This window comes from Elephas maximus, chromosome 1, assembly GCF_024166365.1.
Source record: "Elephas maximus indicus isolate mEleMax1 chromosome 1, mEleMax1 primary haplotype, whole genome shotgun sequence".
In the NCBI taxonomy this organism is placed as follows: domain Eukaryota; kingdom Metazoa; phylum Chordata; class Mammalia; order Proboscidea; family Elephantidae; genus Elephas; species Elephas maximus.
This window is the reverse complement of record NC_064819.1, coordinates 206,112,017-206,136,440: the sequence shown is the minus strand read 5'-3', so window position 1 is coordinate 206,136,440 and position 24,424 is coordinate 206,112,017. Positions and strand designations below refer to the sequence as shown.

The 24,424-nt window shown below is 39.0% G+C and overlaps 1 protein-coding gene across 4 annotated transcripts in view; it reads left to right on the top strand.

Annotated features, from left to right (window-relative positions):
* The window catches only part of MAP7 (microtubule associated protein 7), a 202,302-nt gene that overhangs the window by 73,979 nt on the left and 103,899 nt on the right, over positions 1-24,424 (top strand). Inside the window, exon 1 of one of the 4 annotated variants that reach the window (XM_049901841.1) lies at positions 11,725-16,490. The exons of the other annotated variants lie outside the window; for them this stretch is intronic. Within the exon in view, the coding sequence (XP_049757798.1) occupies positions 16,445-16,490 (46 nt within the window). The 5' untranslated portion in view covers positions 11,725-16,444. Of the gene's footprint in view, positions 1-11,724; positions 16,491-24,424 lie in introns of those variants that run through there. 4 annotated transcript variants of the gene reach the window in all.

Below are 24,424 nucleotides of genomic sequence, written 5' to 3'. Positions count from 1 at the left end.
ACAGTCTCTTATATAACTATATTTATCAAAATTTGAAAATTGATACTGATATAATACTATTATCTAACATACAGGCCTTATTCAGATTTCACCATTTGTCGCAAGTGATACCCTTTGTAAAAAAGAAAAATCCAAGGTCATGCATTGTACTCAGTTGTCATGTTGCTTTAATCTTTAATACTTTCTCTAAGTCTTTGCATTTTATGATATGGACATTTTGGAAGTATACAGGCCAGTTATTTTGCAGAATGCCCTTCAACTTGTATTTACCTGATGTCTTCTCATGATTAGATTTAGGTTACAATCATTGGGCAGGATGTTTTGTTCTCACATATCATATCCAGAGGCACATGCTGTGAATTTGTCCCAGTCCTAGTGATATTAACCTTGGTCACTTGGTTAAGGTGTTATCTGCGAGGTTTCTCCACTATCAAGTTACTTATTTTTGCTTTGTAATTAGTAAGTACCTTGTACGGAGATTGTGTTGACAGAAATATTCTGTTCCGCCCATTAGTTTTTAGCATCAGTTAATGATTCTTGCCTGACTCAATTAGTATTACGCACAGCCCTGGTTGTGCAGTGGTTAGAACTTGGCTGCTAACCAAGAGGTTGGCAGCTGGAATCCACCAGCTGCTCCCTGGAAACCCTCTAGGGCAGTTCTCCTCTGTTCTGCAGGATTGCTCAGAGTCAGAATCGGCACAGCAGCAATGGGTCGGTTGCCAAGTAGTGGTTTTCTAATCATTGTTTCTTCTCTATTTGTTAGTTGGCATTCTCCTATAAGGAAATGCTTTCTCTTCTGTCCTATTTGCTTATTTTTATCAGTGCAGACTCATTTGTCTGCTACATTTATTTTCTGTATTTATTTTGATGCTCAAATTCTCCCTGATTTGGCCAGGGCTTCTGTGTCCTTCTGGCATGTCCCCGTCATTCTTTGAGGACCTCCTTACTTTCTGGCACAAAATGTTTCAAACTCACCTTACACTTCCCTGACCCAGCCCTGGAGTCACCTGTGTCTCCTGGGAGCCGTGATTACTTTTAGTGGAAGATGATAATTGTCAATCCAAAATCTGGGTGCTGGCTGTGCTCGTTGCTACTGAAGTGTCATTGCCTGTAGGCCCCCTGAGCAGACAGGGCTAAGAAATATACATGTGGATTCATAAAAACACATCAAACATGTATACATACACTTAGTGGCCTTTGTTTTTAATGTGACTGATTCCTTTTCTATACAGTAAAAGTATCACTGGAGTAGGGGTCGTATATCAGGAATTGTAGGTTCTGTTTATGCTCGTCCATTCACTAGTTATAAGACCCAGCCCAGTTATAAGAATGTGGGCAAATCTCTTATGTCCTCTACTTCAGCTTTTTTTATATGAAAAGTAGGAAGTAAATGAAAAGTAATTTTTAAAGAAACATTGTTTCTGAAATTCTGTGAGTCTATGAATTTAAGACCTCCACATGTCTGTCAGTTTGTCCTGCTGTGGGGGCATGCGTGTTGCTGTGATGCTAGAAGCTATGCCACTGGTATTCAGATACCGTCAGGGTCATCCATGGAAGACAGGTCTCAGCTGAGCTTCCAGACTAAGACAGACTAGGAAGAAGGACCTGGCAGTCTACTTCTGAAAAGCATTAGGCAGTAAAAACCATATGAATAGCAGCAGAACATTGTCTGATATGGTGCTGGAAGATGAGCCCCCCAGGTTGGAAGGCACTCAAAAGACGACTGGGGAAGAGCTGCCTCATCAAATTAGAGTTGACCTTAATGACATGGATGGAGTAAAGCTTTCAGGACCTTCATTTGCTAATGTGGCATGACTCAAAATGAGAAGAAACAGCTGAAAACATCCGTTAATAACCAGAATGTAGAATGTACGAAGTACGAATCTAGGAAAATTGGAAATTATCAAAAATAAAATGGAATGCATAAACATCAATATCCTAGGCATTAGTGAGCTGAAATGGACTGGTATTGGCCATTTTGAATCAGCCAATCATATAGTCTACTGTGCTGGGAATGACAGCTTAAAGAGGAATGGTGTTGCATTCAGCATCAAAAAGAACATTTCAAGACCTATCCTGAAGTACAACACTCTCAGTGATAGGATACTATCCATATGCCTACAAAGAAGACCAGTTAATACGACTATTATTCAAATTTACGCACCAACCCCTAGGGCCAAAGATGAAGAAATAGAAGATTTTTTTATCAGCTGCTACAGTCTGAAATTGATCGAACATGCAATCAGGATGCATTGATAATTACTGGTGATTGGGATGCGAAAGTTGGAAACAAAGAAGAAGGATCAGTAGTTGGAAAATATGGTCTTGGTGTAGAAACAATGCCGGAAATCAAATGATAGAATTTTGCAAGACCAATTACTTTTTCATTGCAATACTTCTTTCACCAACATAAACGGCAACTATACACAATGGACTTCAGCAGATGGAACACACAGGAATCAAATTGACTACATCTGTGGAAAAAGACGATGGAAAATCTCAATATTATCAGTCAGAACAAGGCCAGGGACCAGCTGTGGAACAGACCATCAATTGCTTATATGCAAGTTTAAGCTGAAACTGAAGAAAATCAGAGCAAGTCCATGAGAGCCAAAATATGACTTTGAGTATATCCCACCTGAATTTAGAGACCATCTGAAGAATAGACTTGATGCATTGAACACTAATGACTAGTTGTGGAATGACATCAAGGACCTCATACATGAAGAAAGCAATAGGTCATTGAAAAGACAGGAAAGAAAGAAAAGTCCAAGATGGAAGTCAGAGGAGACTCTGAAACTTGCTCACGAATGTTGAGCAGCTACAACAATAGGAAGAAATGATGAAGTAAAAGAACTGAACAGAAGATTTCAAAGGGCAGCTCCAGAAGACAAAGTATTATAATGACACGTTGCAAAGAGCTGGAGATAGAAAACCAAAAGGAGAGGACACACTCGGAATTTCTCAAGCTGAAAGAACTGAAGAAAAAATTCAAGCCTCGAGTTGCAGTAGTGAAGGATTCTGTGGGGAAAATATTAAACGACGCAGGAAGCATCAAAAGAAGATGGAAGGAATACACAGAGTCATTATACCAGAAAGAATTAGTCGCTGTTCAACCATTTCAAGAGGTAGCATATGATCAGGAACCAATGGTACTGAAGGAAGGAGTCCAAGCTACTTTGAAGGCATTGGTGAAAACCAAGGCTCCAGGAATTGATGGAATATCAACTGAGATGTTTCAAAAATCAAATGCAGCGCTGGAAGTGCTCACTTGTCTGTGCCAAGAAATATGGAAGACAGCTTCCTGGCCAACTGACTGGAAGAGGTCCATATTTATGCCTCTTCCCAAGAAAGGTGATCCAAACGAATGTGGAAAATATAGAACAATATCATTAATATTACACTTAAGCAAAATTTTGCTGAAGATCATTCAATAATGGCTGCAGCAGTGTATCAACAGGGAACAGCCAGAAATTCAGGCTGGTTTCAGAAGAGGACGTGGAACCAGGGATATCATTGCTGATGTCAGATGGATCCTGGCTGAAAGCAGAGAATACCAGAAAGATGTTTTCCTTTGTTTTATTGGCTATGCAAAAGCATTCAACTGTGTGGATCATAACAAATTATGGATAACATTGCAAAGAATGGGAATTCCCGAACACTTAATTGTGCTCATGGGGAACCTTTACATAGATCAAGAGGCAGTTGTTTGGACAGAACAGGGGGATATTGAGTGGTTTAAAGTCAGGAAAGGTGTGAGTCAGGGTTGTATCCTTTCACCATACTTATTCAATCTGTATGCTGAGGACATAATCCAAGAAGCTGGACTGTATGAAGAGGAATGGGGTATCAGGATTGGAGGATAACAACCTGTGTTATGCAGATGACACAACCTTGCTTGCTGAAAGTGAAAAAGGCTTGAAGCACTTACTAATGAAGATCAAAGACCACAGCCTTCAGTATGGATTGCACCTCAACATAAAGAAAACAAAAATCCTCACAACTGGACCAATGAGCAACATCATGATAAATGGAGAAAAGATTGAATTTGCCAAGGATTTCATTTTACTTGGATCTATAATCAACAGCCATGGAAGCAGCAGTCAAGACATCAAACAACATGTTGCATTGGGTAAATCTGCTGCAAAGGACCTCTTTAAAGTGTTGAAAAGCAAACGTGTCACCTTGAAGAGTAAGGTGCGCCTGACCTAAGCCATGGTATTTTCAATTGCATCGTATGCATATGAAAGCTGGACAATGAGTAAGGAAGACTGGAGAAGAATTGATGCCTTTAAATTGTGGTGTTGGCGAAGAATATTGAACATACCATGGACTGCCAAAAGAGCGAACAAATCTGTCTTGGAAGCAGTACAGCCAGAATGCTCCTTAGAAGCAAGGATGGCGAGACTGCGTCTTACATGCTTTGGACACGTTGTCAGGAGAGATCAGTCCCTGCGAGAAGGACATCATGCTTGGCAAAGTACAGGGTCATTGGAAAAAAGGAAGACCCTCAACGTGGTGGATTGACACAGTGGCTGCAACAATGAGCTCAAGCATAATAACGATTGTGAGGATGGCTCAGGACCAGACTTTGTTTCCTTCTATTGTGCATGGGGTCACTATGAATCGGAAACAACTCGACGGCACGTAACAAGAACAACAACATGAATTTAAGATATTATAAATATAATACCTTCATAAATCTTTTAGGGAATCTGAAAAGTACCTTAAAAGGAATTTTAAAGCTGCAAAATCACTGAAATATAGATCTAGAATCAACTTTAGAAATTGGGTACTTCAGCTTCCTCATCTTACATTGAGCCACCCTCGAACATCTGCAATGATAGAATGGTTTTATATTTGTGCCGTCTAATACAGCAGCTGCTAGCCACATAAGGTGACTGAACACTTAAAATATAGCTAGTGCAACTGAGGAGCTGAATTTTTACTTTTATTTAATTTTAATTAATCTAAATTTAAATAGCCACATGTGGCTGTGGTGCAGCTGTGGAGCATAAATGACTTGCTTTATCTTACACAGGTGCTGGTGACAGAAACAAAGTAGTGCATACCAGATTGAATTAACTAAACCAACTTTGTCATATACAATTCGTAATAGCTAATTCTGATTCTTGATACAAAAATTTGCACATTAATTCTGTAGCAGAGTATTTAAATCCCAGCAGCTTCAATGTGTGTTGATGTTCTATAGCAGTATATTTCTTACTATATTTAAAAGAAAATTTAAAGATCAGCAAATCAAGGAAGTTCATTTGTTTTCAGTTTTTAGTAGTAACCGACTATAATAGCTATAATTTGAGAGCTTATTTCCTATAACTACTTCAATATGAATGCTTTTGTTAGAGTCTAAAATACTACTTGCAAAATTTATATTAAAATAGTAATGCATTCCCCAAAATATTAACTATCCCTTATAGGTTAAATTGTATTACTTATGTTTATAACCATTTATAAATGTTATACCAAGATTTTTTGTTTGTTTAAATGAAAATATCAGTACCAAACCCACTACCGCCGAGTTGATTTCCAACTCATAGCGACCCTGTAGGACAGAGTAGAACTGCCCCATGGGGTTTCCAAGGCTGTCACTTTTATGGAAGCAGTCTGCTACATCTTTCTCCCTCCAAGTGGCTGGTAGGTTCAAACCTCCAACCTTTCGGTTAGCAGCTGAGTGCTTAACTGCTGCACCACCAGGGTTCCTAAATATCAGTACAGTTAGATGGTAAGTCTCCTACAGTGTTGGCGGGCCAGTAAATCGGTAAAACTTTCAGGAAATTAGTTTTGGTAGTATGTATCAAAGCCTGAAACTGTTCACACCTTTGGTACAGTAACTCCCCCTTGAAGTCTAATCTGCATGAAAGGTATAAAACCAGAAAAATCAAACCCATTGCCATCAAGTTCATTCTGACTTGTAGTGACCCTATAGAACTGGGTAGAACCGCCCCATAGAGTTTCCAAGGAGGTGCTGGTGGATTTGAACTGCCGACCTCCTGGTTAACAGCTGGGCTCTTAACCTCTACGCCATCAGGTTAAAGGTATAGTGAATATATAAAGGTATAGTGAAAAGTTGGAACAACTTGAATGTGTAGGTAGCTAAGTAACTTTGGTACATCTATGAAGGACTTTTGTTGACATGGAAAGTAATTATTAAAATTTTAAATTGAAATGCAGCACAGGAAACAATATTTACAGGATAATTTAAACTATATAAAATACATAGAAACAGTGTGTTAGTATCTCTGCGTATCACATTGGCAAAGATTTTATCTTTTTGGTACATCTTCGGTCTTGGTTCTTTTCCTCAAATCTGTTTGGTCCTCAGACTTCTCTGTCCCCCGCCCCCCCCCCCCCATCTAATCCATCTGCAAGCCCTTTGGGACTACCTCCAAAGCATATTACACATATCTACTTTTGTTCGTCATTTGCACTACCATTCCTGGTCCAAACCACATTTGGTCACATTCCCATTAATAGCTTAACTACTCTCTCTGTTTCTATATATGCCCTTCCATGTAGACCCCCAACTTCAGGGAGTACGTAGCAACAAAGTGACCTTAAAACCATAAATCCGATCCTAGCACTCCTCTGCTTGAAACTTCTCACCTGCCAGTCTAGTTCCCTGCTTTTCTCCTTTCTAACCACATTTTCTTAATCCTCTGTGTTGACTCAGGTCTCAGAGTCTTTGCATTTACTAATCCCTTTCTCTGAAACACCCTTCCCTTGGCTTTTGGAGTGACTGGCTCCTCTTTAACCTTCACTATTACTTCCTCAGGAATCCTGGTGGTGCAGTGGTTAAGAGGTTGGTGACTCAAACTCATCAGCTGCTCCACAGGAGAAAGATGTGGAAACCTTATGGGGCAGTTCTACTCTGTCCTATAGGGTCGCTCTAAGTTGGAATCGACTCAACAGCATTGGGTTTTTTTTTTTTTTTTTAACTCCAAGGTTTAGCAGTTCCACTCTAGGAGTTCATCGTCAGATATTGCTAAGATTTTTACAACTCTATAGGCAGTCTTATTTGTAATACTGAAAAATTGAAAACAACCTAACTTTACGATATCTGCTACATAAGTTACGGTGTTTCCATACAATTCAGTATTGTGCAGCCATTAATAAAGGTGTTTTAGAGACAGACTAGTTCACATGGAAAGGTGTCCGGAACATAAAATAGACTATTAAATAGTATTTCAGGAACATTTCGTAGTTTGCATTATTGTTATTAGTTGCCTGGTTCTGCACCATCTTCATGGTCCATTCTGCGTTATATACATATATACTTTGAAAAAAATCAACAAGAATAATACTAAAATATTTATGGGTGCTATGTCTGACTTTTTAGATTACAGCTTATTTTAAATGTTTTATACTTATATTTTCTACTTTCTACATTTGATACTTACTACTTGTGCAATGAAAACCCTGGTGGCATAGTGGTTAAGAGCTACAGCTGCTAACCAAAGGGTCGGCAGTTCGAATCTACCAGGCGCTCCTTGGAAACTCTATGGGGGCAGTTCTACTCTGTCTTATAGGGTTGCTATGAGCCAGAATCAACTTGATGGCACTGGACTGGACTGGGACTGGACTTGTGTAATTTATAATCTGTTAAAATATACAGACTAAGTATGGAAAGAAGTGTTCCAAGATATTAGTAATGGTTAGCCACTTGAAAGTGTGATTGTGGAGAGGTTTTTTGTTTTTTCCTTTTGCTTCCATGCTTTCTAAATTGTTCTGACTGGTGGACAGTCTGGAATCATGGGGGAATACAGTGAGGCTCAGTAAGTAGAAACACTTGGCAGTGTCTTTAATTGGACAGGCAATCGGGAGACATGGTAGGTGCTTCCACAGGGGAAAGATGAGCATCTGGGGCTGTTTTTTAGGGAAACTAATCTGACAGTTAAGGAGCCCTGAAGGTGCAGTAGTTAAGTACTAGGCTGCTAACTGAAAGATCAGTGATTTAAACACATCAGCCACTCCGTGGTAGAAAGATGTGGCAGTCTACTTCTGTAAAGATTATACCCTTGGAAACCCTGTGAGGCAGTCCTACTTTGTCCTTATAGGGTCACTATGAGTCAGAATTGACTCAAAGGCAACAGGTTTGACTTCTGGAATCTGGTAGTTTATAGGAATTGAAAGGGAAAGATTGGCAGTGGTGGACCAGTTTGGAGGCTGAAAGCAAACCAGTGATACTGGTTTAAATCTAGGCTGTTAGCCCAATATGTCAAGTACTCTGCTATTAAGTCCTGTTCTATTTAATAGAGGAAACCCCACAATACTTGAATGCTGTTGTCTCCTAGTGATTTACCACAGTGTCATAAATCTCTTATAGCCTGTGCCTTAGCCATCTAGTGCTGCCATAACAGAAATACCACAAATGGATGGTTTTAACAAAGAGAAATTTATTTTCTCACACTCTAGTAGGTTACAAGTCCAAATTCAGGGCATCAGCTCCAGGGGAAGGCTTTTTCTCTCTGTTGGCTCTGGAGGAAGGTTTTTGTCCTCAATCTTCACCTGGTCAAGGAGCTTCTCAGGTGTGGGGACCCCAGGTCCAAAGGACGCGCTCTGCTCCCGGTGCTGCTTCCTTGGTGGTATGAGGTCCCCAACTCTCTGCTTGCTCCCCTTTCCTTTTTATCTCTTGAGAGAGAAAAGATGGTACAGGACACACCCCAGGGAAACCCCCCTTACATTGGATCAGGGATATGACCTGAGTAAGGGTGGTGTTACAATCCCACCCTAATCCTTTTAAACATAAAATTACAATCACAAAATGGAGGACAACCACAGACTACTGGGAATCATGGCTTAACCAAGTTGATACACACATTTTTTGGGGGACATAATTCAATCCATGACAGCCTGGTCATGCATGTAAAATAGCCTATAGGATAAGAATCTGTACCTATAGGTATGTTAGACTTGGCATTCTTACTTTCCTCCTTTCCCCAACTTACAATGTGGCATTACAGGCTGCTACTTGCTGAGGACAGTATAATGTCTAGGGCTAACAGCTGGAAGAGAGGTGTTCATAGCCTGGAATACATAGAAAACCAAACATCATCGTGTTTTTTAGTTCAACATGTAAGACGTACAAGAGTTTCTTATGTATGTAGACAGTATATTGTAGTTCTCTGAATTAAACTGGGTATTTTAGCCCCAAATTCTAAGGCAAATAGCTGAAAGATCACATTATCTTTGAGGAAATCAACAAATACCCCTCTTGAAAGTAGGTCAAGTTCTTTACGTTAATTTCTGATCTAACTCAGGACTCCAGCTGTCAGACTGTCCCATTAATCCTCCATTTCAGTGAAATCCGCTCTGTAATACATTGTCATTAACTTGCAGTCATTGACAGCCAAAGATGGAGAGTTAAGATAATATTTGGTTACAAGTTTCACATGTGGAAGTGGACGTTTAAACCTATGAGAAGTCATTTAAAAAAATATGTGGAGAAGTACTGTTTTGCAGAAATCGTCTTTCCATTGAATGAAGCAGTTGACCTTTCCTAGCCATTTCAGTCCCATAATCTAGATTTGGCAACCTGATTTTGCTGAAATGTTTAGTAATAACTTTTGCTTCAAAAGCAAAAAAAATAATAGCTATGTCATATGTATTCCTAAACTAGTGTGAGTCACCCATCAAGTGCCACAGAAAAGCCAGCGATAGTGGGTGACATGCCTGTAGTGAGGAGAGGAAGAAGATTGGGAAGGCTTTATTACAGGGGTAATGAAAAGGTATTGATGTAAAAAATAAAAATACCTCATTTTCATTTGGTAGAAGGTATAGTTTGGGCTGTTCCTGTGAAGTTAGATATGAAGGAAAATTATTTCCGCAATTTGAGGTAAGCACGAGAGATTCCAGGGTCCTGCAAATGTGGCTTTGGAGAAACAGACAAGTATGTCGTACCCCTCCCCACCTCAAGGGGAAAAAAAAAGTAATGTGTGAAGTACAATTTTACTGAATTGAGTGAAGAAGAGTTTCTCCTAAATAAACACCATTTGTAGCTTTTGTCACTGTCCAAGGTACTATAAAATTGGAGCTGGAAAAAAAAATCTTTGTCTTCCAATATCTTAAAGGTTGTGACCTCTGGGGATCTTCTAATAAAGGGACTATCTAAAGAAAAAGGAGAATAACAATGTGAGAGCTGTTGGGAAAGAAAGGAAAGCAGAGTGCTACATACATAGTAAGTTTTGAAAACAAATACCCTCCCAAAGCTACACATAATTTTTGAACAGAAAGGGAATTTATAAGCAAGAGTTAAGATTAAGAAGGGGATCTGGAGAATGTTATAAACTGAAATATTCCTAGGTTGACACTGGGATTAGAAGCAGGTTGTCATTAGGATCTAGGGAGTTCATATGTCTCCTAGTAAGACCCACCTTGATAAAAATCAATTTGTAGTAGAGAGTAAGCTGAATGAACTGGGTCTTTTCATTAGCTGTGTATACTATGGAAACCCTGGTGGTGTAGTGGTGAAGTGCTACGGCTGCTAACCAAAAGGCCAGCAGTTCGAATCCACCAGGTGCTCCTTGGAAGCTCTATGGGGCAGTTCTACTCTGTCCTATAGGGTCACTATGAGTCGGAATCGACTCGATGGCAACAGGTTTGGTTTTTTATGTATGCTATACCTGTGTTTTTTTTTTTTTTTTTTTTTTTAGCTTTTAAATTTTTCAGCAAAAGCATAAACTCCTTTATAAAATGAATCTCTACTTTTCCTTTCTCATAACTATAAGTAAAACATACCTTTAATGAAATGTATTTTCAGTACTGCCTCTGAAAATAGTCAGCTCCCAGCGTTTTATATGAGAGGAACACTAAATTCAACCAAACACCAAGAGTTTAAACTGCACCATTTTGATATTCGTGATAATAAAATCTAAAAAAAAAAAATCTAGTATATATAAATTCTTACAAATAATGAGACTGCAATGTATGTGCAATATCTTTTTCAGGCTAGGGGTTTAATCTTTCCATGTGCTTTGAATAGTTTGGTAGGACAACTAGATCTTCTTGCATTCATGTATACCCTTGTTCCTGCATGCTGTCTTTCTGTCACACACACACACTCACATACTTTACATGTCTGGGTATTTTCTAAGAAGTGTAAAACAATGGCGTTCCACAATTCTCTGTGGAACAGGCTTTGTTTAAAAAAAAAAAAAAAAAGTAAAAATACTACCAGACATTTCCCAGAACTCTTGCTGCAGCTTAAAAGGTTCTGTTTTATAAGAACTATTTATCTATTCGTGGTCAAAAGGGAAAAATGGGAAAGAAAAAAGAATATGGAAGCATAGGTGGCAAATAACCAGATATGATGAGAGAGAGAGAAAACACTAAAGGATGTGAGCTTCTCCCACAGTTTACCACCTCACAGCCAGGCTTTCTGCAGTTTTGAGGGTAACGGCGTGCCCTCAGATTGAAGACAAGAGCTGGGGAATCATCGTCTCAACCATAGAGCAACTTTAGGATGACTCTGAGGAAAGCAGGGGGGCAGTGAACAGGGAGTGAATGAGCAGACAAGAGGGAAGGCCATGGAGTCCTTCAAGTCTTCCTAAAACTGCTTTGTGTTCAAGTTTATAATTCACCAAATCCCATTACAAAATACTGTCATTTATAGCTGTTAGGAATTTTTATTTAAATATAGATTTATTAAACATATTTTTATCCCCTCTTGATTTCTCAGGGTTTATGTATAGAATTGCTTTTTTAAAAATATTAACTGTATTTTAAGTGATTTCTATTCCTTTAAAGCTGAATTATAAGCAATCAGTTCAACCTTTATCTCTCGCCAGTTTGCCATATATTGAAAATGAAACCAAAAATGGAGTGATAAGCTGAGGCCTCATCTGGAGGAAATAATAGGAATGATGTGTGTAGTTAGGACCATGCCTCTTTCTAAGATGGATGCTGTGCAGTGGACACTTTAAGATGATACACAATTAGTGGTATCCACTGCTCCGTGCTCTTGGATAAAGAAATCTTGAGCCACTTGTCGTATATAAAACCCTATTCTCTTTCCTCTCTTGTTAGTGTTCAGCTGTTTTTCTGGATGAATGCACCACCATTTACTAAAAACTGTTGTTCCCAAGGGAAGAGTGGTGCACTGTCTCCACACAATGTCATCTCCTGTCTTTCCCTGCCTTTATTCTCTCCTCGCGGTACCAGTCATTTCTCGTCAGCAGTGATGCTGGCCTGAGTCCTTCCCCGGTGCTTGGAAGTGAGAAGTCTCCTACTTAGTGGAAGATGCTGCAGCAGGGCACATTAGAGGTATTACGAGTCTGCCATTTACTAGCTGTGTGATCTTCAGCAAGTCAATTCTACCTTCCTATATCTCAGTTTCTCTGTCCATAAAATTGGCATAATAATAGGGTTGTTATGATATTAGATCAGTTCATCTGTGTAAAAGCCCAGTGTCTGACACATAATAGGTGCTCAGTAAATTTAAACTGTTATTTTTATTTCTTATGGCATGGGGAGAAGAATCTGTACTTCAGAATACAGTTTTTTTTTTTTTTTTTTCTTCTTCTTCCCTGCCTGTAAATCCCAAATAAATACACAGCTGGTTATGGTGCAATAGGATGTGACAACAGGGGTAAACACTGGTGCTTATGAAGCCCTTGGAGGCTTCCTGAAGGAGCTGATAGAAAGCAGAGGTGCAAAAAGCTTAGGGGAGTTAGCCAGACGAATGAGGAAGAAGTTCTTCAAGGAGTGGTGACAATATGTACGAATCTCTGATGGTGAGAGGAGAATTGATTTCATGGACATGCAGTCGTTCTGTAAGACTAGAGAGTAAAGCACAGAATCAACAAGTGTCAAGCAGTGATGCTGAAGTTTGGTAAGAAGAGATCATGAAGAACAGTGTATTTCAGTGTAAGGGGGCTGGATTTTATCCTAAGGAAAGCTAAGGCATTTAAAGAAGTTGTATGATCAGGTTTGCATTCTAGAAATATCAGTCCCATAGTTGTGTGAATGTTTTGGGGGTCAAGACTTGGAAATCCACAAGCCAGTTAGGAGTCTTTTATAGTGACTTCTTGCCTCCTCAAAACTAGTCGCTTCTACCTTTTGTTGGATTGGGAAATAGATTACCAAGCTAGTTAATTTGAGTCTGAAGTATGAATATGTAGGCTCTGTGTAAGGGAATGAAATTCTTTTTTAATTTGCCAAAAAAGGTTATTTTTAGTTTGTTGGATAAATTCAGGATTCCTGACTATGTTCTATTTAAATGAGATAAATACAGGTATCAGTCCTAACATTTATGGAGCCATGAGCCCTGGTGGTGCAGTGAGTAAGAGCTTCAGTTCCTAACCAAAAGGTTGGTAGTTCGAATCCACCAGCCACTCCTTGGAAACTCTGTGGGTCAGTTCTACTCTGTCCTATAGGGTCACTATGAGCTGGAATTGACTTGATGGCAACGGGTTTGGCTTTTTTTTTTTTTTTTTTTTAATGAATATACAAGTAAGGAATTAAGGGTATAAGTTGATATTTTAGTGACATGTCTTATAAGTTTTTGAAATGAATAGCTAGCTTATTTCTTTGGTTAGCACTTATGCTGCCTCATGAATTAGGTCGCTTTGATTGGGGAGAATTGGAGATTCTCTTCAAACATTCAGGCTGTATTTGAGTACTAATTACATTCCAGCCATTGTACCAAACCTGAGTACACGGAGTATATAAGGCATGGCTCATGACTTCCAGTCCCAGTTTTGCAGCATTGACCTGCCTTTTCTGTTGGGTAATCTTATACTCCTTTAGGAACATTAAAGTCTCTTGGGGGGAAAAAAAAGTCAAATAGTACAACAGTTGAAAGCACTTGTAAGTGGCATGTTTGTGTCTATTCCCCACATGTAAAGAAGATCCCCTCCTATCTAGCATCCCTACCACGTTAGCCTTGCTTGGAGGGGAAATAAGAAGCAAAGGGTCACTATTGATTTAGAACCACTAGAGCTGTGATTTTAGCCAGGTTTAATTTTGCTGTGCAGGGGACATTTAGCAATGTCTGGAGACGTTAATTGATGGTCACGACTAGGGGGCAGGGGGGCACTACTAGCTGGGATACTGCTAAACATCCGACAGTGCACATCACAGTTCCTCCTCCTCCCCTGCCACCCACAACAAAGAGCTATCCAGTCCAAAATGTCAACAGTACCAAGGTTCAGAAACCCTGCACTAGAGATGCTGTCTGTATCTACACAGGCTACTTTTGGAAATGTAAACAAGTGGCTCTGGCTGGGTTGGGGTGGCTGGCTGATACTTAGGCATCTGTTATATTGGGTCCCTGGAGGTGAAGGAGGTGGTGCTGGACTGCAATTGGCATTTCACTGGCTCCTACCGAGTGGTGTTCAGTTTCAAAGGCATTGAAAAGGTTAATTGCCAAGTCCAGTGGGTGCTTGCCCCTAATACTTCTTAGAAACCCTGTGTGTCTAATCTATTTACAGGGTCAGGTCCAACCACCCAGAGGGGCTTAAAAGATTTGATATTCTTCTAAAAAATGTATTTCCCTTTCCAAGATGACCCCATTGTGTACCCACACTCATTAAGTTAATTGGTTTTAATCAAAGTACTCTGGCGCCCGTCTCACATGTTTTCAAAATTCTCTAAGGGTAGAACAACATTTTTTTTTTAATTATGCTTTAAGTGAAAGTTTACAGTTCAAGTTATTTTCTCATACAAAAATTTACACACGTTGTTATCTGACCCTAGTTGCTCTCCCTACAATGTGACAGCACACTCTCCCTTTCTACCCCAGATTTCCTGTGTCCATTCAAGCAGCTCCTGTCCATTATTGCCTTCTCATCTCACCTCTGGATAGGAGCTGCCCATTTAGTCTCATGTATCTACTTGAGCTAAGAAGCACTGTCTTCACAAGTATCATTTTATGTCTTATAGACCAGTCTATTCTTTGTCTGAAGAGTTGGCTTCAGGAATAGCTTCACTTCTGGGCCAACAGAAAGTCCTGGGGGCCATGTCTTCCGGGGTGCCTCCAGTCTCAGACCATTAAGTCTGGTCTTTCTAACTAGAATTTGAATTCTGCACTCCACTTGTCTCCTGCTCCATCAGGACAGAGCAACGATTTGCCATGGCCCTTTTCTCTCAGTTTCCCCCTTATGCCCCTGAACAAACAAAAGAAGAAACTTGTAAAGATAAGCCTAAGGTAAGATTGTGACTGGAATGTTGAGTTTAAAGTCCACGATGCAATTTATCACTAAGTAAAAAAAAGGTAATTTCTGAGGACCTACAGAACCCTGGTGGGTCAGTGGTTAAAAACGCAGCTGCTAACCAAAAGATCAGCAGTTCGAATCCACCAGCTGCTCCTTGGAAACCCTATGGGGCACTTCTACTCTGCCCTATAGAGTTGCTATGAATCGGAATCAACTTGGCAACGGGTTTGGTTTTGGTTTATGAGTGAGAATCAACTCGACAGCAAACAACAATATACTTAATTTATCTAGAGATTATTTGGACATGTTGTCAGGAGGGACCAGTCACTGGAGAGGGACATCATGCTTGGCAAAGTACAGGGTCACCGAAAAGGAGGAAGACCCTCAACGAGGTGGGTTGACACAGTGGCTGCAAAGATGAGCTCAAGCATAACAACGACTGTGAAGATGGCGCAGGACCGGGCAGTGTTTCGTTCTGTCGTGCATAGGGTCACTATGAGTCGGAACTGACTCGACGGCACCTAACAACAATAACAATTTCTAAAACTTTAGCATTATCCTTAATGATTCTTCCTCTCATTTTTGAAGAACTTAAAATCCTTCAAAACTTGCTGATACAAGTCAGCCTTTTGGACCTTCCAAGCAGGGCGACTGAATTTCCTTTTGTGCAGTTTCTCAGTGGCTCCATGTCTATTCTCAACAGTGGGGGAGAAAAAGAAGAGAGGTCTCTCTGCCTGACTGGTTCTAAATGATTGCCTTTTTAAGATGTTTTTGGTAAGGGAACAAAATCAGCTATAACCTTCAGGCTTTTAAGAGTCATTTTTAATGTATCAGTAAACTAAAAGGCAGAAGAATCTGGAAAAACAGTAAAAAATTTTAGATGATTTTGGTATAACAGTGAAGGTTTTAATATGGGTTTAATGCATATCCTGAAAGACTGAACTTGAGCTGATGTTTAGCAACAATTTCTCAACCAGGAAAAGCCTTTCCTGCTCCCAGCCCACACCCATGCGAGCTTCACTGGCTTCTTTGAACAGAAGCCTTTCTGGGTTTTTATTTGGTTCAGTGAACAAGGTTACTGTTTAAAAACAGTGGCCATAGACCTGTGTGTCTCGTCACCCTTTTGCTTTACTTCTGAGTGTCCCTCAAGCTGTGTCAGAGATAATACTTAGGATGATTAAACGGCCCCTTTACCAATTTTTTGATCTTTGCCTGGCTGAGGGACTCCAAGCAAGAAGGTGGAGACATGCAGAGACATACAGATACGTTGCGGCATGTTCAAGAGAGAAGCATTTAGCGTGGAAGCTACTAAGCTGGAATGTAAGTTCTGGGACTGAAAATGTGTTTTGAAACCCTTAATAAGGAAATATAGAAATCAGTTTTGAGATCCTAACACTTGCAACAGGTGGAACACAGAGTAGTAGAAGATACTTTAATCCTCTTGTTTAAAAAAAAAAAATGGTTTTAATTTTCTTATATGAAGGAATGGGAATTTTGTTATATAGATTATGCATTTATGCTGATCTTCACATCCTGAAGCCATGTGATAGTTTTTATGAAAATTAAAAGCAAGCCATCATTATTCTCTGTTTTTCCGTTATTCCTACTCTTTTTCTCTTCACAAAATAATAATAATGAAACCCCTAACAACTCCTAGGGCCTCCTTAAGAAACACACACACACACACACATAATTGTCATGGTGCTGCTCAAACAAGCTTTTGGTACATAGTTTATTGATGATTTCTTGGCGCTTTCAATATTTGTATCAGAATCAGACCAGGGGGATTTTTTTTAAATGATTGCTTTTCTATTTAGAGGCATTAACTTTGGGGCGGGGGGGATGCTGCTGTTTTGCTTGTTAATAAGAAAGATCACACTTCTCTTGCCTATTTCTTAGTTTTTTATTTAGTTTAGTTTTTTTTAAATCAGAAACATTGTCTGCAGTGTGCACTTGTGTCTTTCCCACCAGAATGCTTGCATTTTCACGGCACGTGAGCAGTGCATCACTTAGGGCTTCGTTCAGAAAGCTACAAGCTTCGACATCGTGTACGCATTTTGGAGAGTTATTTTTATCACCTTATTTTCTTCTTTATGTAGATGTTTTTTATCAAGTTTAGTTTTTAAAAGTAATACAGGTGCATTGTTCATTAAATTATTTACCCTTTTAAAATACTATGTACCTTTTCATTCCCATAGATAGTAATCAAATATTTTAATTATGAAAACATGCCTCATCTAGCAAAGGAACATGTGAGGTATAGTTACCAGTGTCCAGTAACCATCAGGAAATGGATTATGGTGTGAATACTGGCTTGCTCTTGGTATTTTATGGTTGTGAAATATGGAATCAGGGTGGCATATTAGAGTTGGATCAGGGTTTACCTTTTAGTTCTGACATTTACTAGTTACGTGGCTTCAGACAAGTTATTTCTACTCTGTAAGGGTGTCAACAGCATCACTGTACAAGGGGAATAATATGTATTTGTAGGGTTGTATGCACAAATGCCTTATTACAAGTATTTGTTCAGTTAACTCACTTACAAATTCTTATTCCACTTGATGATTCTTATTTGTGGTAGCACATCTTTCTATGCTAAAGCATGTTTACATGTAGTATTCAAGTATTAAGACATTGGTACATAAATACTGTGCTTCATGATAAATAATTTAAACATGATAAAATACTGTTGCTTGAGTCAAAGGCAGTACCTGTTAATCAGTAAGCAAACTGGATACATGTCCAATACATAAATTTGAAATTGAGGGATTTTTTTTTTTTAATCCAGATAACTGGTCTAAAAATCCTGGGTAATTGATTTACAACAACAAAATTTTATAAGCGGTTGGCATTTAGCCTTAGTTCTTCAATTTCTATCTTTTAATTCGATATTAAGTAGAGCCTGTAAGAGTAGAAAACACAGCAGCTTTGTGTTTCCATAAATTCAAATTTTAATGTCAAAACCATAATTTTATTTGAAGGGGAAATGAGGGATAAATTCTGGTTCCAGGAAAGGCATGTTGCTGGTGAATCATCTGTGCTGTCCAGCCAGGGAGTTGCTTAAGTTTAAACATGAAATCTGCTGGATGTGTTCTGGAAATGAAACAGAATGAAGGAACAAGGACAGATTTAAACCAATCAACAAGAGAGGCATCAGGGTAGTAATACTGTCACATTACCTAAAGCTGCTTAAGTTCAAATGCTTATAGCCTGATATGAAAAGCATATATTAAAAGCTACCGATACTTTTTCATAGCATTTCACTGAGTCATGTCTAGTGAATGTTCTCAGTACTGAAATTTTCATACTAAATTGCAACTATTGATATACTGTATTGACAAACTAATTTATTTTTCATATCTGAACTTCAAGGTGACATGAATAAATGAATTTCACTTGAACTACAGGCCAATTTCGAAATAATTGATTTTTGAAAACTTAGGTTAAGTTTTGGATCCATGAGAACCCAAGCATGAACAACTAGCATATGAGTACACAGTATAAATAGGGACCTTTATACTTTTTCATACCCAAGGCAAATTAGTCACCAAAATGTAACTCCAAATGGTAATGACAGGGTTAACCCTAGAAGTGTGCAAATAAATTCTATTGTGCTTATGCTGAGATGTGTGCAGTCATAGCCTACTTCAGAATATTCAGAACAATCCTTAAACACATCAACATTCTCATCTAGAAAGTACTTTTCTTCAAGACCTATTTAAAGAGATAATGCCATAATCCGTTCATGGATCCTAATCTGTTAGGTTTTATAAAAGTGTTCTTATTATATTATCACAGATAGGATAAAATAACATTACTTGAATAACAAGTAACCTGTGATGAAGGACCAAGAAGATAAAAGTTAATATTGAAACTTTTCACTTACTTGATCTAACATTAGCAATGCAAAGTTTTCATGTTTTTCTGTAGCACAATAGTTATAAAGTACTAAGTCAAACATTAACATTTTTATATAACATCTTATTAAGACTTTGTGCCTTGAATATTAGAATTTTGTTTTACTTTTATTTTTTTTATTGTGCTTCAAGTGAAAGTTTACAAATCAAGTCAGTCTCTCATAAAAAAATTATATACACCTTGCTATATACTGCCCAGTTGCTGTTCCACTAATGAGACAGCACACTCCTCCTCTCCACCCTGTGTTCCCTGTATCCATGAAGTACAGGAACTGAACAGGAGATTTCAAAGGGCAGCTCGAGAAAAGTGTTATAATGACATGTGCAAAGAGCTGAAGATAGAAAAGCAAAAGGGAAGAACACACTCAATGTTTCTCAAGCTGTAAGAACTGAAGAAAAAATTCAGGCCTCAAGTTGAAATAGTGAAGAATTCTATGGGGAAAATATAAATGACTCAGGAAGCATCAAAAGAAGATGGAAGGGATACACAGAGTCATACCAAAATGAATTAGTCAACATTCAGCCATTTCAAGAGGTAGCATATGATCAGGAACCGATGGTACTGAAGGAAGAAGTTCAAGCTGCTCTGAAGGCATTGGTGAAAAACAAGGTCCAGGAATTGACAGAATATCAACTGAGATGGTTCAACAAACAGATGCACTGCTGTAAGTGCTCACTCACCTATGCCAAGAAATATGGAAAACAGCTTCCTGGTCAACTGACTAGAAGAGATCCATAAACCCAAAAAAACCAAACCCAGTGCCATCGAGTCGATTCTGATTCATAGTGACCCTACAGGACAGAGCAGAACTGCCCCATAGAGTTTCCAAGGAGCGCCTGGTGGATTTGAACTGCTGATCCTTTGGTTAGCAACCGTAACACTTAACCACTATGCCACCAGGGTTTCTTTTCTATGGATCTCTTCTAGGCATAAATAGAAGAGATCAATATTTATGCCTATTCCCAAGAAAGGTGATCCAACCAAATGTGGAAATTATAGAACAACATCATTAATATCACACATAAGCAAAATTTTGCTGAAGATCATTTAAAAACAGCTGCAGCAGTATATCGACGGGGAACTGCCAGAAATTCAGGCTGGATTCAGAAGAGGATGTGGAACCAGGGACATCATTGCTGATGTCAGATGGATGCTGGCTGAAAGCAGAGAATACCAGAAGGATGTTTACCTGTGTTTTATTGACTATGCAAATGGATTCGACTGTGTGGATCATAACAAATTATGGACAACGTTGTGAAGAATGGGAATTCCAGAACACTTAATGGTGTTCATGAGGAACCTGTACATAGATCAAGAAGCAGTAGTTCGGACAGAACAAGGGGATACTGAGTGGTTTAAAATCAGGAACGGTGTGCGTCAGGGCTATATCCTTTCACCATACCTATTCAATCTGTATGCTGAGGAAATAATCTGAGAAGCTAGACTATACGAAGAAGAGTGGGGCATCAAGATTGGTGGAAGACTCATTAACAGCCTGCGTTATGCAGATGACACAATCTTGCTTGCGGAAAGTGAAGAGGACTTGAAGCACTTACTAATGAAGGTCAAAGACCATAGCCTTCAGTATGGGTTACACCTCAACATAAAACAAATCCTCACAACTGGACCAATAAGCCACATCATGATAAACGGAGAAAATATTGAAGTTGTCAAGGATTTCGTTTTACTTGTATCCATAGTCAACACCCATGGAAGCAGCAGTCAAGAAATCAAAAGACACATTGCATTGGGCAAATCTGCTGCAAAGGACCTCTTTAAAGTGTTGAAAAGCAAAGATGTCACCTGACCCAAGCCATGGTATTTTCAATTGCATCATATCCATGTGAAAACTGGACAATGAATAAGGAAGACCGAGAAGAATTGGCATCTTTGAATTGTGGTGTTGGTGAAGAATATTGAATATACCATGGACTGCCAAAAGAACGAACAAATCTATCTTGGAAAAAGTACAACCAGAATGCTCCTTAAAAGCAAGGATGGCGAGACCGTGTCTTGCATACTTTGGACATGTCCCTGGAGAGGGACATCATGCTTGGTGAAGTACAGGGTCAGCAGAAAAGAGAGACCCTCAATGAGGTGGATTGACACGATAATGGGCTGAAGCATAACAACGATTGTAAGGATGGTGCAGAACTGGGCAGTGTTTTGTTCTGTTGTGCATAGGATCACTATGAGTTGGAACGGACTGGATCGCACCTAACAACAACATTCAGCCAGCTTCTGTCCTCCTCTGCCCTCTCGTCTCCCTTCCAGACAGGAGCTGCCAACATAGTCTCACGTGTTTACTTGAGCCAAGAAGCCCACTCCTCATCAGTATCATTTTCTATCTTACAGTCTTGTCCAATCTCTGTCTGCAGAGTTGGCTTTGGGAATGGTTCCAGTCTTGGGCTAACAGAAGATCTGGGGACTGTGACCTCTGGGGTCCTTCTAGTCTCAGTCAGACCATTAAGTCTCGTCTTTTTACAAGAATTTGAGGTCTGCATCCCACTGCTCTCCTGCTCCATCAGGGATTCTCTGTTGTGTTCCCTGTCAGGGCAGTCATAGGTTGTAGCTGGGCACCATCTAGCTCTTCTGGTCACAGGCTGACGTAGTCTCTGGTTTATGTGGCCCTTTCTGTCTCTTGGGCTCATATTTACCTCGTGTCTTTTGTGTTCTTAATTCTCTGCTCCAGGTGGGTTGAGGCCAATTGATGCATCTTAGATGGTCGCTTGCTAGAGTTTAAGACCGAAGACACCACTCACCAAAGTGGCATGCAGAATGTTCTCTTGATAGATTTTATTATGCCAGCCGACTTAGATGTCCCCTGAAACCATGGTCCCCAAACTCCCGCCCCTGCTATGCTGGCCTTCGAAGCATTTGGTTTATTTAGGAAATTTCTTTGCTTTTGGTTTAGTCCATTTGTGCTGACCTGTTTTGTATTGTGTGTTGTCTTTCCTTCACCTAAAATAGTTCTTGTCTATCATCTAATTAGTGAATACCCCTCTCCCTCCCCACTCTCATAACCATCAATGAATATTTTCTTCTCTGTTTAAACTATTTCTTGAGTTCTTATAATAGTGGTCTTATGCAGTGTTTGTCCTTTTGAAACTGGCTAATTTCACTCAGCATAATGCCTTCCAGATTCATCCATGTTGTGAGATGCTTCAGGGATTCATCGTTGTTCTTTATCAATGCGTAGTATTCCATGGTGTGAATATACCATGATTTATTTATCCATTCATCTGTTGATGGGCACCTTGGTTGCTTCCATCTTTTTGCTATTGTGAACAGTGCTGCAGTGAACATGGGTGTGCATATATCTGTGTAAAAGCTCTTATTTCTGTAGGATATATTCCAAGGAGCTGGATTGTGGATCGTATGGTACTTCTATTTCTAGCTTTTTAAGGAAGCGCCAAATCGTTTCCAAAGTGGTTGTACAATTTTACATTCCCACCAGCAGTGTATAAGTGTTCCAGTCTCTCCACAGCCTCTCCAACATTTATTCACTTTGTGTTTTTTTGGATTAATGCCAGCCTGTTGGAGTGAGATGAAATCTCATTGTAGTTTTGATTTGATTTCTCTAATGGCTAATGATCATGAGCATTTCCTCATGTGTCTTTTAGCATTTCCTCATGTGTGTGGTAGCTACCTTAATGTCTTCTTTAGCGAAGTACCTGTTTGTATCTTTTGGCCATTTTTTGACTGGGTTATTTTTTTTTTTCGTTGTTGAGTTTTTGCAGTATCATGTAGATTTTAGAGATCAGATGCTAATCGTAAATGTCATAGCTAAAAACTTATTCCCAGTCCGTAGGTAATCTTTTTACTCTTTTGGTGAAGTCTTTGGATGAGCATAGGTGTTTGATTTTTAGGAGCTCCCGGTTATCTAGTTTCTCTTCTGGTGTTTGTGCATTGTTAGTAATGTTTTGTATACTGTTTATGCCATGTATTAGGGCTCCTAGTGTTGTCCCTATTTTTTCTTCACAATTTTTATCATTTTGGATTTTATATTTAGGTCTTTGATCCATTTTGAGTTAGTTTTTGTGCATGGTGTGAGGTATGGGTCTTGTTTCATTTTTTTTGCAGGTGGATATCCAGTTATGCCAGCACCATTTGTTAAAAAGGCTACCTTTTCCCCATTTAACTGACTTTGAGCCTTTGTCAAGTATCAGCTGCTCATATGTGGATGGATTTATGTCTGGATTCTCAGTTTGTTCTGTTGGTCTATGTATCTGTTGTTGTACCAGGTGTTTTACTTTTCCGATAATAAAAACACAACTTTTAAATATGTAAGCATTCAAAGATAATGTTTTTATAATTAAATGCTGTCAATACTAGCCAATAGTCACAGTCAAGGTAAAAAAATAAATTTCTGTCATTCAGGAATTGCAAGGTTTTGAGCTGGTTCAGGCATGGCTAATGACGCGAAACCAGAACAGACCTGAATTTTTACAGTTTGGGTAATAACGGGTCGATAACTGGAGATTGGATTATTGGCAGGACCAGAGAGCAATACATACTCAGAGTGGCGCAGTCGGCCACTATTTTTGAGTGGGGCAGTGCTGTTTCTGATTCTGCTCAAAATCGGACAGGTGAGAGATTTGATTGCTGTGCAATGCATACATAGCCCTTTTTGTTGTAAGAGGGAGATTAAGTTTCTATGAGGACTTTGACCTGTAATTTCTCCTGTTCAGGTTATCTTCTAGTTTACACAAATTTTAAAAATTCAGATCTGTTCCCATATCACTTCCTCAGCCATGACTGAACTGGGAAGAACCAGTTCAAAGCCCTAATTGTAGTTGGATTCAAAATTAGGTGAAATCATCAAGAACTAGGCCGAAGCTCTTTACATACTTAAATTGTATGTGTATGTATGTGTGTGTGTATGAGAATTCTCTTAGTTATGAAACATGCGCAGTTTGAGGTTTTCTTAAATATTTTAAAGGTATGTAATAGGTGTTAGGAATAAGATAGACCCTATGCTAAGAACTCGATCATTTCAACTTTGCATAGTGTTTTATACTTTTCTTATAAATTATGCCATCTGTGACCAATGGTGACCAAGTTGACTGAAATCATGTTGTACACTCCTTGGAATATATGAAACTCATCTTTTCAGGTAACAAAAATATGTTTGTTTTTCAATCATCTTTTTATAAGCATACATCTTAATTTTTTTATATATATTTTAAATTGTCAAAGTATAGCATTTATGGAAGTTTGGCAAAAAGAAGAAATATCATCTATAAGCCCATTACCCTAATGCAGTTACGGCAATTTTAGTGTGTTTTCCCTTTCTGCATCAGTATCCATATTTGTAACCTAGTTATTTTCACTCA